At 49.5% G+C, this 12,971-nt stretch overlaps 1 protein-coding gene across 1 annotated transcript in view; it reads left to right on the top strand.

Annotated features, from left to right (window-relative positions):
• The first annotated feature begins 2,740 nt into the window (after nt 1-2,740).
• LOC144939293 (uncharacterized) overlaps nt 2,741-12,971 on the top strand; it is a 22,305-nt gene continuing 12,074 nt past the window's right edge. The window contains exon 1 of the mRNA XM_078866690.1: nt 2,741-3,233. Within this exon, the coding sequence (XP_078722816.1) occupies nt 2,834-3,233 (400 nt within the window). The 5' untranslated portion in view covers nt 2,741-2,833. The remainder of the gene's footprint in view (nt 3,234-12,971) is intronic.

Here is a 12,971-nt window from a genome sequence, read left to right as displayed (position 1 = left end):
CAAAAATAAATATTCAACAACAACAATAATACATGTTACGTCGTTTTATTTGTTTTGTATATTTTCTGTGAAGGTTTGGTCCGTCTGAGAGGAAGACGCGCCGTCCGCTCAATAAAAACAAAAATTTAAACAAAAATAAAAGCGTTCACAAACGACCAACCACGAAGCGCATTGTTTGAAATGTAAACAAACGGTACCATCTAGGCCCACCGTATCATAATCCTTTGTGAAACTATTGTAATAAAATAATACAGTATCCACGCTTTGCGCTAACAGTGGCGCAAAAAAGATGTTAATTTGAATTTTAAAAAATCACATTTTGCCACCAAAACTGCCTCACTGCGCAAGTGTACAACAGCATAACGTTTCGGGCAATGGCCCTCCTTCAGGACAGCGAGAGCATACAGGCCGCACTCTACAGTAATGTGGTGGTGATGGTGCTGCTTATATACACAGACAAGACGAAACTTCCCCCCCCACCCCATCTATCCTGAACACGCTGTGCTGTTAGCGAGCACCTGTTAAGGGCGGCACAGCACACCACGTGGTGTGTGGCCAGCTCCACGCCCCGGCCGCCTTCGTCTCCCTAGTGGCGGTGTTTACGCAGCGCGCCAGGTAGGTGTTAATTTTGAGGCTGAGTCGACCCAGGGGAGGCACAGGACCGGTTGGGATATTCGCCATGAGCATTGGTCGCGAGCGCTGGTCGGGTTTGGCAGCGCAGCACGCTAACCGCGACGCCACCGCTCCCGACACACAAGACAACGATTTCCCCGTGAAGCCTGAACTGACTGTAGGGGCAAGTGCTGTTAGCGAGCGCCTATGAAGGCCGGCACTGTGGCACACGAGGGTGGGTGGCCAGCACCACGCCCGCCCGCCCGCCTTTGTCTCCCTAGTGGCGTTACTTACGCATCGCTCCAGGTACTCATTTGAGGCTGAGTCAACCTAAGAGAGGCCCTGGATCGATTCAGATATAATCGTCACTGGGTGTTGGCCGCGAGCGGGAATCGAACGCGCAGCGCCGCGAACCACGACATACAAACAAACACACACATTCGGACACGCGACTTTTCAATGAATCATATTCTCAGGTTTTTTCGGTAAAGTCACGTAGGTAAAACATTAAAAGTAATGAAAGTAAAATAAAACAAAACAAAAATAAAATTCACGACGTTTCGGAGGCAACACAAGTCTCCGTCATCAGGTGGGACCGTCACAGCCAGATTAGCTGCATTTTCAATGAAGTTGACGTGATGTTTGTACCCCCGGGAGAGTGTCGACGGAAGGGTCTTAAGAGCCCCTTCGTTGATGGTCACCGCTTGAGAGTCGCACCCTCGGGGCCCGGAGGGCGAGAGCGCGTCCGCTCCCTCTTGCGTCTTGGCTGATGTCCATTCAGAGCTGCGCCCACCACGAGATGGGGTGGTGGTGGTGGTGGTGGAAGTTTGCACCGCGTTGTGGCGCTGAACTTCCCTCCGTTCCTTTGGACGCAACACAACAACAACAACAACAACGCATTAGCACAGGTGGCTACGTAGAGTGCGAAAGAACGTCAACATACAGTGCATGCAACAACATGTACCGCCAGACAACGTTATCTCCGTCACAAAGCTGTGCCTCCACGTACACTCCTCGTCAAGCTGCAAAGCCTTCTGGAAGTTTCATTTCACCAGTTGAGGCCTACTGAGCGAATTAGCATATTTTTTTTCGGACACGACCTGGCCACACAAATGATGGCTTATCGCGCGGAAATTCACAGCAGCCAAAAACTCCGAACGAGTGATGTTGCTTTTAGATGTGGAGAAAAAACCCGGAGGACAATCCAGACGAGCACGGGGAGAGAGACACGCAAACTCTTCCCGTGTGTTGCGTGAATTGTTTTTATCTGGGTCCTCCGGTTTAACACCTCCACATTTGGAATCGGCATGCACTCAGAGTATTTGGCCGCTATAAAATCCCATAGGGGGGAGGGGCGGGGAGAAACGAGTCAGACTCTTTATACTTGAAGAATCCGATGAGTTATTAAGCTATTTTTCACAAATGTCCAGTAGGGACGGGTCAGAAAGTGACAACAAGCCTACGAAAACACGACAGCAGTGAAAAGTATAGGAAAGGTAAAGAAATCAACAACAAAAAACCCCAAATAAATATATACCAATATTTACACTCTTTGTTTCTTTCGGTAAAGTCCCGTAGGTAGAAATAAAATAAAATAAAACAAATCACGACGTTTCTATCGCTACACAATAAATCTTCATCAGGTGGGACAACCACAGCAAGGAAATGCTGAAATGGGCGAGAGAGATTCCTGCAGTCACGAAAGCTTCATACCGATATTTACTTTACCGGTTTAAACCCACTGAGCGATTTGCTTTCTTTTTTTTAGTCAGAAGCATGCAAAGGCAACTATAATTCTCGTTGTATTTTACCAGGTAAGGCCATAAATATATATTGTTAGAAGCGAAACCTTGCCACAAGTGATAGCGGGGTGACGGGGAGATCGTGCCCGGTTCGGTGCCTCCATTTGCCCACCACTGATCAGGAAACCGCTCGCGTGGCCTCACCACAACTCCCTCCGCTCCTCCTCCGCCGCGAGTCGCCTGATTAACGTCACCCGCCACCCCCACCCCGACTTTGCTACGGCGCATTGGTCGACCGCACCGCACATGGACAGCATCACATGACGCGCGTGCATTCGTCCGGGATGGAGCAGGAGGAGGAATACCCGGCACGACAGTAAATCTGCGACTTTTGTGCGCGGCGTGTGTCACAGCCTAACACACACACACACAGACACACACACAACTACGACTACTACTGCTACAAACTCGAACTGTACATGCAAATCGTACGCGCGACAATGCACTCGGCTCTGCACGTGAACTCGCTCCTCTCTCGATTCGCCGCGGGCATCCCCGCCGCTACCCACCTGCCCATGGCGCGCGGGGGCGGTGGCCACCCGGGCGATGAAGGGGGGCAGTGCGCCCCCCACGGGGAGAAACAACAGCAGCAGCAGCCGAGCACCGCCGCGATCTCCTGCCCGCCACCCGCAGGTCACACCGATGACCCGGCCTTCGTGCGGGGCCTTCACGTGGCGTTCGCTTTCGAGCGCGGTGCCCGGGCCGCGTTGGCCCAGCGGGGAGAGAGGCCCTCTCTGCAAGGCGGTGGTGGCGGTGGTGGTGGTGGTGGCGGTGGTGGTGGTGGTGGCGGCCCCGTTTACCCGTGGATGAGGAGCTCAGGTAGGGCTTGACGTGGGGGGGAGGGGCAGGTGGATGGGGGAGCGGAGGGGGTGACGAGATGGGAGAGAGAGAGAGATTGCGGGAGGGGTTCCCGATACGCGAAAGGGGTCGCTCGTATTAGTAAGACATGATGATACTAACTTGTAAATAAACACCGAGACACGAGCGCGTCGCCTCGCCACGTCACGATGTTAATGACGCTGTGGTGGTTCCGTCTTAGCCCATAGGACGTACAGACACACACACATGTGTATCTATCAGAGGTGGGACAAAGTCATTGTTATGCAAGTCCCAGTCGAGTCGCAAGTCATCAAATTCATGACTCGAGTCTGACTCGAGTCCAAGTCACATGACTCGAGTCCACATCTCATAGGTGGGACAAAGTCATTGTTATGCAAGTCCAAGTCGAGTCGCAAGTCATCAAATTCATGACTCGAGTCTGACTCGAGTCCAAGTCACATGACTCGAGTCCACATCTCATAGGTGGGACAAAGTCATTGTTATGCAAGTCCAAGTCGAGTCGCAAGTCATCAAATTCATGACTCGAGTCCAAGTCACATGACTCGAGTCCACACCTCTGGTATCTATACATACACACACACGTGTGTTTATATATACACATACGGGCGTGTGTATATATATGTATGTTAAAGCGTACTTTGCTTTCGAGATGTAAAGTTTGGCAAACAAAACACGAGCTGGGTCTGTAGCCCTGCGCCGATTAACAACAACAGCGAGCGAGCGAACAGACGCACGAACGCGCCAATTGTTGTTGTTGTTGCTGCTGTGGTGGTTGTTGTTGTTGCTGCTGTGGTGGTTGTTGTTAAACGCTGTCACTTTGAGAATAAGACCACGCAGCGTGTGTGTATATGTATATATATAGAGACATGCAATTGTTTAATTGTAGGTTGTTATTTTTGAATATTGCTTGATACATTTTTGCATTTTTTTTCCCTGAACATAATCTACCCAGGGGTAACATTTTACCCGGAGTGTAAATTAAGGAGACACGCGCTTAGTCTCATCTGGCTCTCATCTGGTTATAGATTCGAAGTAAACAACATGAGCGAAGCAGTGTCACACGCACACGTCAACTGTTGTGTCACGCACGCTTCTAGGGGTGGGGATGTTGCTGTTGCCAGGCTGTATCATGTATAGGCGTGAATTCTGGATAGCTATGTTATTGTCTACAAAGATGCTGATGTGTGTTTAAGACGTAGGCTCTGTTATGGACGCCCATGTGTGTGTTGTAGATGTATACGGTGGGGAGCGGTAGTGCTGTGGTTAGCGCGCTGCGCTACAAACTCGACCACTCGCGTTCGATTCCCGCTCATGGCAACCAACACAACCGGGCCTCTCCTAGGTCAACTCAGCCTCCAAGGAAGTAACCGGTGGGGTGCGTGGTGATGGACACCCACGCCCTCGTGTGCCACAATGCCGGCCTTCATAGGTGCTTCTCGCTAACAGCACTTGCCCCTGTACTCTAGTAAATTCTACATGGGGGGGGGCATCTTTGTCTTTGTATACAACGTGTCATATTGCAAAATGTATACACGAATATAATTATCTCATGTATACACATATATACATACAATATATGGCCGCAGTATAGGTCAATGTATTATTCCGACTGTAATCACCCAGGAATGTCTGTCCTTAACGCTCGTGACGTCACTCCACGTAGACCAGCCCCCCCTAATTAATAATCATGAGCGGGTGACGTCACTCTATGGAGTACTGTCCCCCCCTCACTAATAATCATGCGCAAGTGACGTCACTCCGCATCGAACAGCCCCCCCTCATTAATAATCATGAGCGGGTGACGTCACTCTATGGAGTACTGTCCCCCCCTAATTAATAATCATGCGCAAGTGACGTCACTCCACATCGAACAGCCCCCCTCATTAATAATCATGAGCGGGTGACGTCACTCCACATGGGGGGGGGGGCGAGGCGCCTCCCCCCCCCTCGGCGTCAACTCACAACCCTCATCTTCTTAGGTTTTTTCGGTAAAGTCACGTAGGTCAAAATTAATGAAAATAAAATAAAAAAACAAAAATCACGACGTTTCGGAGGCAACACAAGTCTCCGTCATCAGGTGGGACCGTCACAACCCTCACTGCAAAGGCAGAACCCTCACGTCACGCGATCTCCGTCACGCTGTTGAGACATCAAAGTAAAAAGGACGTCGTGATGATGAACAAGGGATTATCACCTTTACATGAAATAGACCTGTGTCACCGCGCCCTTACTAATTGCACACGAATTGATGCAAGCTTCAGATTCACCGCAATCCACCCGTCCTTGGACTGGCAGAAGGCTCCCGTATGAATAATTACAATGCGTGGCGCAGTGGTTTGGGGCCGTCCATAAATGACGTCACGCACCTAGGGGGGGGGAGTCAGACATTTGTGACGATGTGTGACAAAGGGGGGGGGGGGGGGGTTGAGAAATGTGACGTCACATCAAAATGCGCAACTTTAAATGAGTATAGACAACACGTTCTACGTAATTAAAGATACTTTTTTAATAAATGGTTTCTCCTACAACATCAGATTGCAGCGGCACATTAAACTATTGTCATTGTAGTGTGTATTTAAACCGATTTGAAGCATGTTTTAATATTGGGGGTGGGGGGGGGCAGAGCTTTGTGACGTCATATTTGAGGGGGGGGGGGGGGTCTGACTTTTTGCGACGCCGCGTGACGAAGGGGGGGGGGGTTCTAAAATCCTCAGAAATCGCGTGACGTCATTTATGGACGGCCCCTTTGGCGCACTGCACTCTAATGAGTTCGATTCGTGGCCGAAGCTCACGACGAGCCCCCCGCGTTCCGCAGCGCGCACAGTCCAGCGCGGTGAAGTATGGTCAAGCAACCCCCCGTGCCCCCCACAACCAACATGACCGAGGCGGCCGTGCGAGTGGCCTTCATCCAGCAGTGGATTGGCAAACGAATTTACGTCTCGCTTACTAAAGATGTTGCGTCAACAACACAATGTTAAATTTCGATGTAAAGCTTTCGTGACAGCAGGGATTCATCTTGTTGGTTCTTTCGGTAAAGTCACGTAGAATGGAAATACTAAATTACATAATAATATTATAGAATATTATTATATTATTATTTTATTATTTTATATTATATTATTTTATAATGTTTTATTTTTATTATTTTATTATTTCCATTCTACGTGACTTTACCGAAAGAACCAAGAAGACGACAACGAATGTGTCTCGCTACGGGGAAAACCCCAATAATGTTTAAGAGCAATGAAAGACTCACACACACACAAAGACAAAGATCCCCCGTATAGCCTTAACACACTGTTGGGACAAGTGCTGTTAGCGATAATGAAAGACTCACACACACACACAAAGACAAAGATCCCCCGTATAGCCTTAACACACTGTTGGGACAAGTGCTGTTAGCGAGTAGCACCTATGAAGGCCGGCACTGTGGCACACGAGGGTGGGGTTGGGTGGTCAGAACCACGCCCGCCCGCCTTTGTCTCCCTTGTGGCGAGTGTGCACACAGCGCACCAGGTACTAAATTGAGGCTGAGTCGACCTACGACTGGTTCCGATGATCGTGACTGGTGTTGGCCGTGAGCGGGAATCGCAACTCGAGTCGCCCGGTTCTCAGCGCAGTGTGCTACCCACTGCACTACCGCTGCACACGTACAAACACGCACGTAGCTCCAAAGACAGATGCCCCCCCCCCCCCCCCCCTATAGAAGACATACACAGACCGTAGGGGCAAGTGTTGTTAACCCGTAAACAACAACAACAACAACAACAGCAGCAGTAGCAGTGGAGTTGACCTATTATGGCAGGCACAGAACCAGCTTTGATTCCGCTCTACTGATGTCTGTCGCTATTGGCGAGTCGAACTGGAAAATGTGGCCGCCGAGTTCGTAGCGCAGTGGCGTCAACCGTTGCGCCACCGCTCCTCGCGTATACGTACAGAGAGAGGCACACACGGCACCACCCACTCGCTGCTGCTGCTGCTGCCCGGCTGAGAAGCACAATACTGGGTGGAGGGGGAGGAGATGTGTTTAGTTACAGGCCTCGCCTCTTAGGGAACGATAATGCCTGGATGAACGGAGCGCACTGCGGCTGTGTTTGGAACGATGCTCTCTCTGCCTGGAGAAATCCAGAGGTTGCAGGGTAAACACAAAGCAAAGGCTTGCAGGTGTTTTTCTCACTCAAAAAACTCCCCCAATGTACGTACTCAATGTTGAAACTTCTTTCGCACCGTGTGTAGCCAGCCGTGCTAATCAATCCTTCTTTAAGCCGTTTTGAAGTCGGAACTTTCGGCGTAAGGCACTACCACTAGAGTACAAGGTATACGCCTACCCATCATAATTATAACACGTATATATCACGGTGTACTATGTTCCTTTCTTCTTGTATATGTAGGTGCACTACACTGCAGTATCGTGGGGACAACGTAAGGCGAGATGGATGTGACTGGGTGCAAAGATCATTCCAGAAATAAGCATAACCCGTAAAAACAAAGTTTTTCACTATAAATCCTTTATATGCCTGGCGGCTAGAGTCCTCTCGTCCTCTGGCTTGAGATGGCTGCCACCTATGGGTCAGATGATTGCATTGCACCATCAAGCAATTGGTAATTAAATATAATATTTTTGTCCTAAAAAGTGTAAAATTTTGGAATTTTTTTCACGAACATTAATTGTCACGCACAACGAGTTTGTATGGAAAATGTCATCTCGATTGGATCACGGGAAGTGGGTTAAAAAACGACCGAAAGATTTGCACGGTCCTAAGCAAGCAAGCGAACTTAATATAAATGATTTAAAAAGTGTTCTGTTCCCCGGCTGAAATTAAGCACAGGGTTGAGATGCATAGGGAAGCAGACCCCCTGATTCAGTGTGCTATTACACGTCATAGCCCGCTTCAACTGACGCCCACGGTGGCCAGATGTTAACTACCTCGCTAGGAATACAGGAGGGCATGGGTTCGATCCCGACCTTGACTTCTGCTGTATATTTGGAGTTTGCATGTTCCGTGGTCGTTGCTGGATTTTTCTCAAGGTCCCCCGGTTTTTCCCTCGACATTGAGAATCAACATGCGTTAGGGTGTGTGATTGCTATACACGTCCACGCGATGAGCCACTTCATTGAGCCATCATTTGTGGCCAGGAATCGGAAGACAAACTGATGACGTACATTTTCATACGTCATCGGAACGGGAAAGGGCTAAACACAGGCTAAGAAGAGTGGTTCATAGCCATAATGGATATGTGGACTATACACTATCGGCCCTCAATAACTACTAAATACCGACACGTTTTGTCAGTATCTATAACAGACCACAAAACACACATTAGTGCCGTTGTGGAGAATATGAAACGATGTTAGAAAAAAAAATAGTTTTGCTGGCTGGCAGCACGTCACGTCCGGAAGGAGGGAGGAACGGACGGACGGTGACGTCCAAATGACGCGGCGGGCTGCTAGCAAATAATAAAGTAAAGACGCATATCCGTCCATAGCATGTGAAACAAAGGCATTTATTGCACAACCAATGAGCCGCAGGCACGGCATCTCTGGGAGGGTCTACATCTCAGCAGCATCGTGTCAAGCTAAGCAATGATCCGGCCCGATTTCGACACAATCTCATCTCGTCATCAGTAGCAGCAGCAGAATCGCCCTTCTTTGCTTGAATCACAGATGCAGGTGAACTCTGGCGATCGTATACAGAATCCGAATATTTATTCACACTGCAGGAATCCGATGAGCTATGAAGTTATATTTTTCACCCATGTCCAGTAAGGGTCAGGTCCGAATGTGGCAACACACACACAACAAAAATAATAAACACGATAGGAGTATAAATTGTAGTTCTAGATTTGAAGCTTTCGTGACTGCAAGGATTCATATTCTTAGGTTGTTTCGGTAAAGTCACGTAGGTAAAACATTAAAATTAATAAAAGTAAAATAAAATAAAAATCACGACGTTTCGGAGGCAACACAAGCTTCCGTCTTCAGGTGGAACCGTCACAGCATGTTTATTTTACTTGTATTAATTTTAATGTTTTACCTACGTGACTTTACCGAAAAAACCTAAGAATAGAAATTGTAGGTTAGTTGACAATTAACTTTTTTTGAAAAATAACAGAGAAAACCAAAACATGTTTTTTTTGTATCTTGCTAGGTAAGGCCCACTACGGGCCTCGGGTTGTGAGCCACTGGCCTGACAAACTGCCCGATCTCGTGACCCCGTTTACATATTTGACGCGTGGGACAAGGGGCAGCGTGGGACAAGGGGCAGCGTGAGACAAGGGGCAGCGTGGGACAAGGGGCAGCGTGAGACAAGGGGCAGCGTGGGACAAGGGGCAGCGTGGGACAAGGGGCAGCGTGAGACAAGGGGCAGCGTGGGACAAGGGGCAGCGTGGGACGAGGGGCAGCGTGGGACAAGGGGCAGCGTGGGACGAGGGGCAGCGTTGGACAAGGGGCAGCGAGCCCGCTTGCTTGGTGGGCCTTGCGCAGCGAGCCAGCCAGAGCGCGGGTGAGAGGGGGTTTTTATGGCGATGGGTTGGACGCAGAAAATGGGGCTCTGGTGGGGGGAGGGGGCGGGGGTCCCTGCCCGGATTCCCTCGATGCCGCCTGATTCCCAAGCGTTTGCAGCAGCAGCAGCAGCAGTGAGATCAGCGGGCAGTTGAATCTCTCTCCCTGCTCAACATTCTTGCTTCTCCCGTGATCGTTTTGGCCGCGTTTCCAAAGAGACGACGTCTCTTGTGGGACGCGGGGTGGTATTGGGGGCGGACGAATGGAGGGTGGGGGTCAGGCCACGGTCTCAAGTCGAGGCGATAGTAGATCGACACATCCAGGGATATTCATCATCAACATCAGCAGCAACATCAGCAGCAGCAACAGCAGCAGCAACATCATCACACTTTTGCTTTATTGGAATGGTGGGACGTTCATTCAGCGCATACTGTGTATTTTGTACAAAGATCTCAAAATAAAAAAATGTGTTATTAGCATCAGCAAATACTGCAACAAAAATGCCAGGGAAACGATTGCGATGTTTTAACTTTAATTTCTTATTCATGCCTGAGCTGGTTTAATGGCGAGCACTCATGGCTCGACGGCCACCGCCTCACTGCCGTCTGCGAGTCGCAATGCAAAGGATAGAATCTTTGAGCGAATATCGGAGACGGTGCGTAACAGCAGCAAGGTGAAAGAGCAGGCGGTCAGTGAAGTCAGTGAAGTCAGTCCGTCCGTCCGTGCGAACGGGCTACAAAGTTCATTCAGCGCATACTTCCACGTCCATCGCCCACCCTTTTGGCCTCGCCCCCCCCTCCCTCCCGATACGTTCCTTTCATTGGCTACCATAGTCTGATGAGCTCCCCCCTCCCTCTCCCTCCCCCCTCAACTCGCTTTTAAGGGATTACATCTTGAATCATTGCCTCACTTGATACAGCTAATCTGGCTGTGACGGTCCCACCTGATGACGGAGACTTGTGTTGCCTCCGAAACGTCGTGATTTTTGTTTTTTTATTTTATTTTACTTTCTACGTGACTTTACCGAAAAAACCTAAGAAGATGATTCCTTGCAGTCACGAAAGCTTCAAATCTAGAATTTATGGGCTACAAAGTCGCTACTCAAGCCAGTAGTCACATTTGCATAAAATAAACTCACACAATTTATCGTGAAAACACTGCCCCATAACACAAACCATTTATATAATATCCTGACTTTTCGGGTAATTGGATGATGGCGTTTCGTCAAAACCGAATCAGAATCACGTACAGTTGGACATGGTGCGTTGCACGGCACGCTCTAGAAGGCATATTGCCCGAAACGTCGGGCCGTTATTTACGTATTCTGTTGAAAGGCACGTGATGGCAGTACAGCAAGATGGTTCGCGAGCTAGATACCAACGTCGAGGTCTGCTCCTGGGTTCACTTCATGAGTTCATGGTTTGCGTTGCGTGACCACAATCGCACTACTGTGACTTGTCTTTAATGTGTCTCTATGTGCCTCTATGTATCTGTGTATTTCTATATCGGCTTATATGGTTCAAAGTATGGGGCGCATGACCATAATGGCACAACTGTGGCTTGTGGCTTAAATGTTCCATTCATCGAGGAAATGCTCACGTGGACCTGTTGAAGATGTTCTGATGCGGTTAATGCCCCCCCGCCTCCTCCACCCACAAGCAGCTGCCAGACCACAGGTACCTTTCTCTGGAGGCGCATTCCTGGACACACACACACACACACATTCCAAATGCATCATCATCGTCGGACTAATTCTGTACCTATGCCAAACCTCCCGCCGCTGCGTATTTATTACCAGGCACAATAAAGCTCACCTTTTGAAATATGACGACCTAATTTATACTTCTATTGCCACTCACTTTATACAAATTTACGGCACACGTGGCCGCCGAAGGAGATCGTTGACGGCGCCGTTAAATTCTGAACAAGGAGGCGAAAATACGAGACGAGCTCTCAAACGCAGCCGGTGTGATGGCGCTGGTGCACAAGTAGTGGCACTTCTCAGGTAAGGCCCCGGACAGGACGAGACAGAGGCACGAGAGGAGAGAGACGGACACCGTGTTGCTGGGGACGACGACGTCGCCAGGAAAGGATGTGGCTGATGGGCCCGGTGGTCGAGCCTGAGGACGGAGTCGCAGTTAAAGGAGGGGAGCTGGGGGATGGGGGGGGGAGACGCGCCCGAGATGAAGCTCACCGCGGATGATGGAGCGGCACAAATCAACTCGCGTGGACAAGAGATGGACGAGTGGATGGATTGGTTTGTTGCAGCAGTGGATAGGTCCTGGCTGATGATGGTTTAATGTCGTCAGGACGTGAAAAAGAGCTTCATAGCTCATCGGATTCCTCCAGTTGAAATAAAGATTCAGATTCCGAAACGCGTCTGTCTTTAATGCAGCGGCATGATACCCACAATGCCTTTCTGGGAGGGCTATATCGACCTAAGATCGAGTTGTAAAGATTTCACCGAGGAGAAAACTCGACGCGAATTCTGAAGCAGATGAATGCGGCGTTATTTTCGACACTTCCCCTGTTTATGGTAAGGGGAGCGGAAGTGACATTGAAGACGGACGGCGTCATTGAGACATCATTGAGACATCACCACAGATGTTTTAATCCGTCCGTCAGCCTTCGGGTCCAATATTTTCCCCGCCACGTTTTTCTTTCGCAACAGCAATCACTACCCTGACTCGGTTTCACCTCGTCCGGGCGTCTCGTGTGGCAGGATGTGTGCCTGTTGAATGAATGCCACCGTGTGTGTGTGTGTGTGGGAGCGGTAGTGTAGCGGTTAGCGCGCTGCGCAAGAACCCGACCACCCAGGTTTGATTCGCGCTCGGCCAACACCAGTGACGATTATCTGAACCGGTCCTGGGCCTCCCCTAGGTCGACTCAGCCGTAAATGAGTACCCTTGTGCGGTGTGTAAACATCGCCACTTAGGGAGACAAAGGCGGCCCGGTGTGGTGCTGGCCACACCCCCCCCCTCGTGTGCCATGCACGTGCATTCCTTGGAGTGATCTGAGAGATGTATAAATCCAGATCCGTATCGTACGCTATATATATATTTTTTTTACGAAAAAAAAAGTTTTGCTGACTTGCTGGCTGACTGGAGGGAGGGAGGGACGGTGACATGCGCCTTTCAGTATACATAATTATTCTTCTTCTTGGTTCTTTCGGTAAAGTCACGTAGAAGGGAAGTAATAAAATAATAAAAATAAAA

Source organism: Lampetra fluviatilis, chromosome 1, assembly GCF_964198595.1.
Source record: "Lampetra fluviatilis chromosome 1, kcLamFluv1.1, whole genome shotgun sequence".
NCBI classification, from domain to species: domain Eukaryota; kingdom Metazoa; phylum Chordata; class Hyperoartia; order Petromyzontiformes; family Petromyzontidae; genus Lampetra; species Lampetra fluviatilis.
The sequence above is the reverse complement of the archived record's forward strand: the minus strand, read 5'-3'. Positions and strand labels throughout refer to the sequence as shown.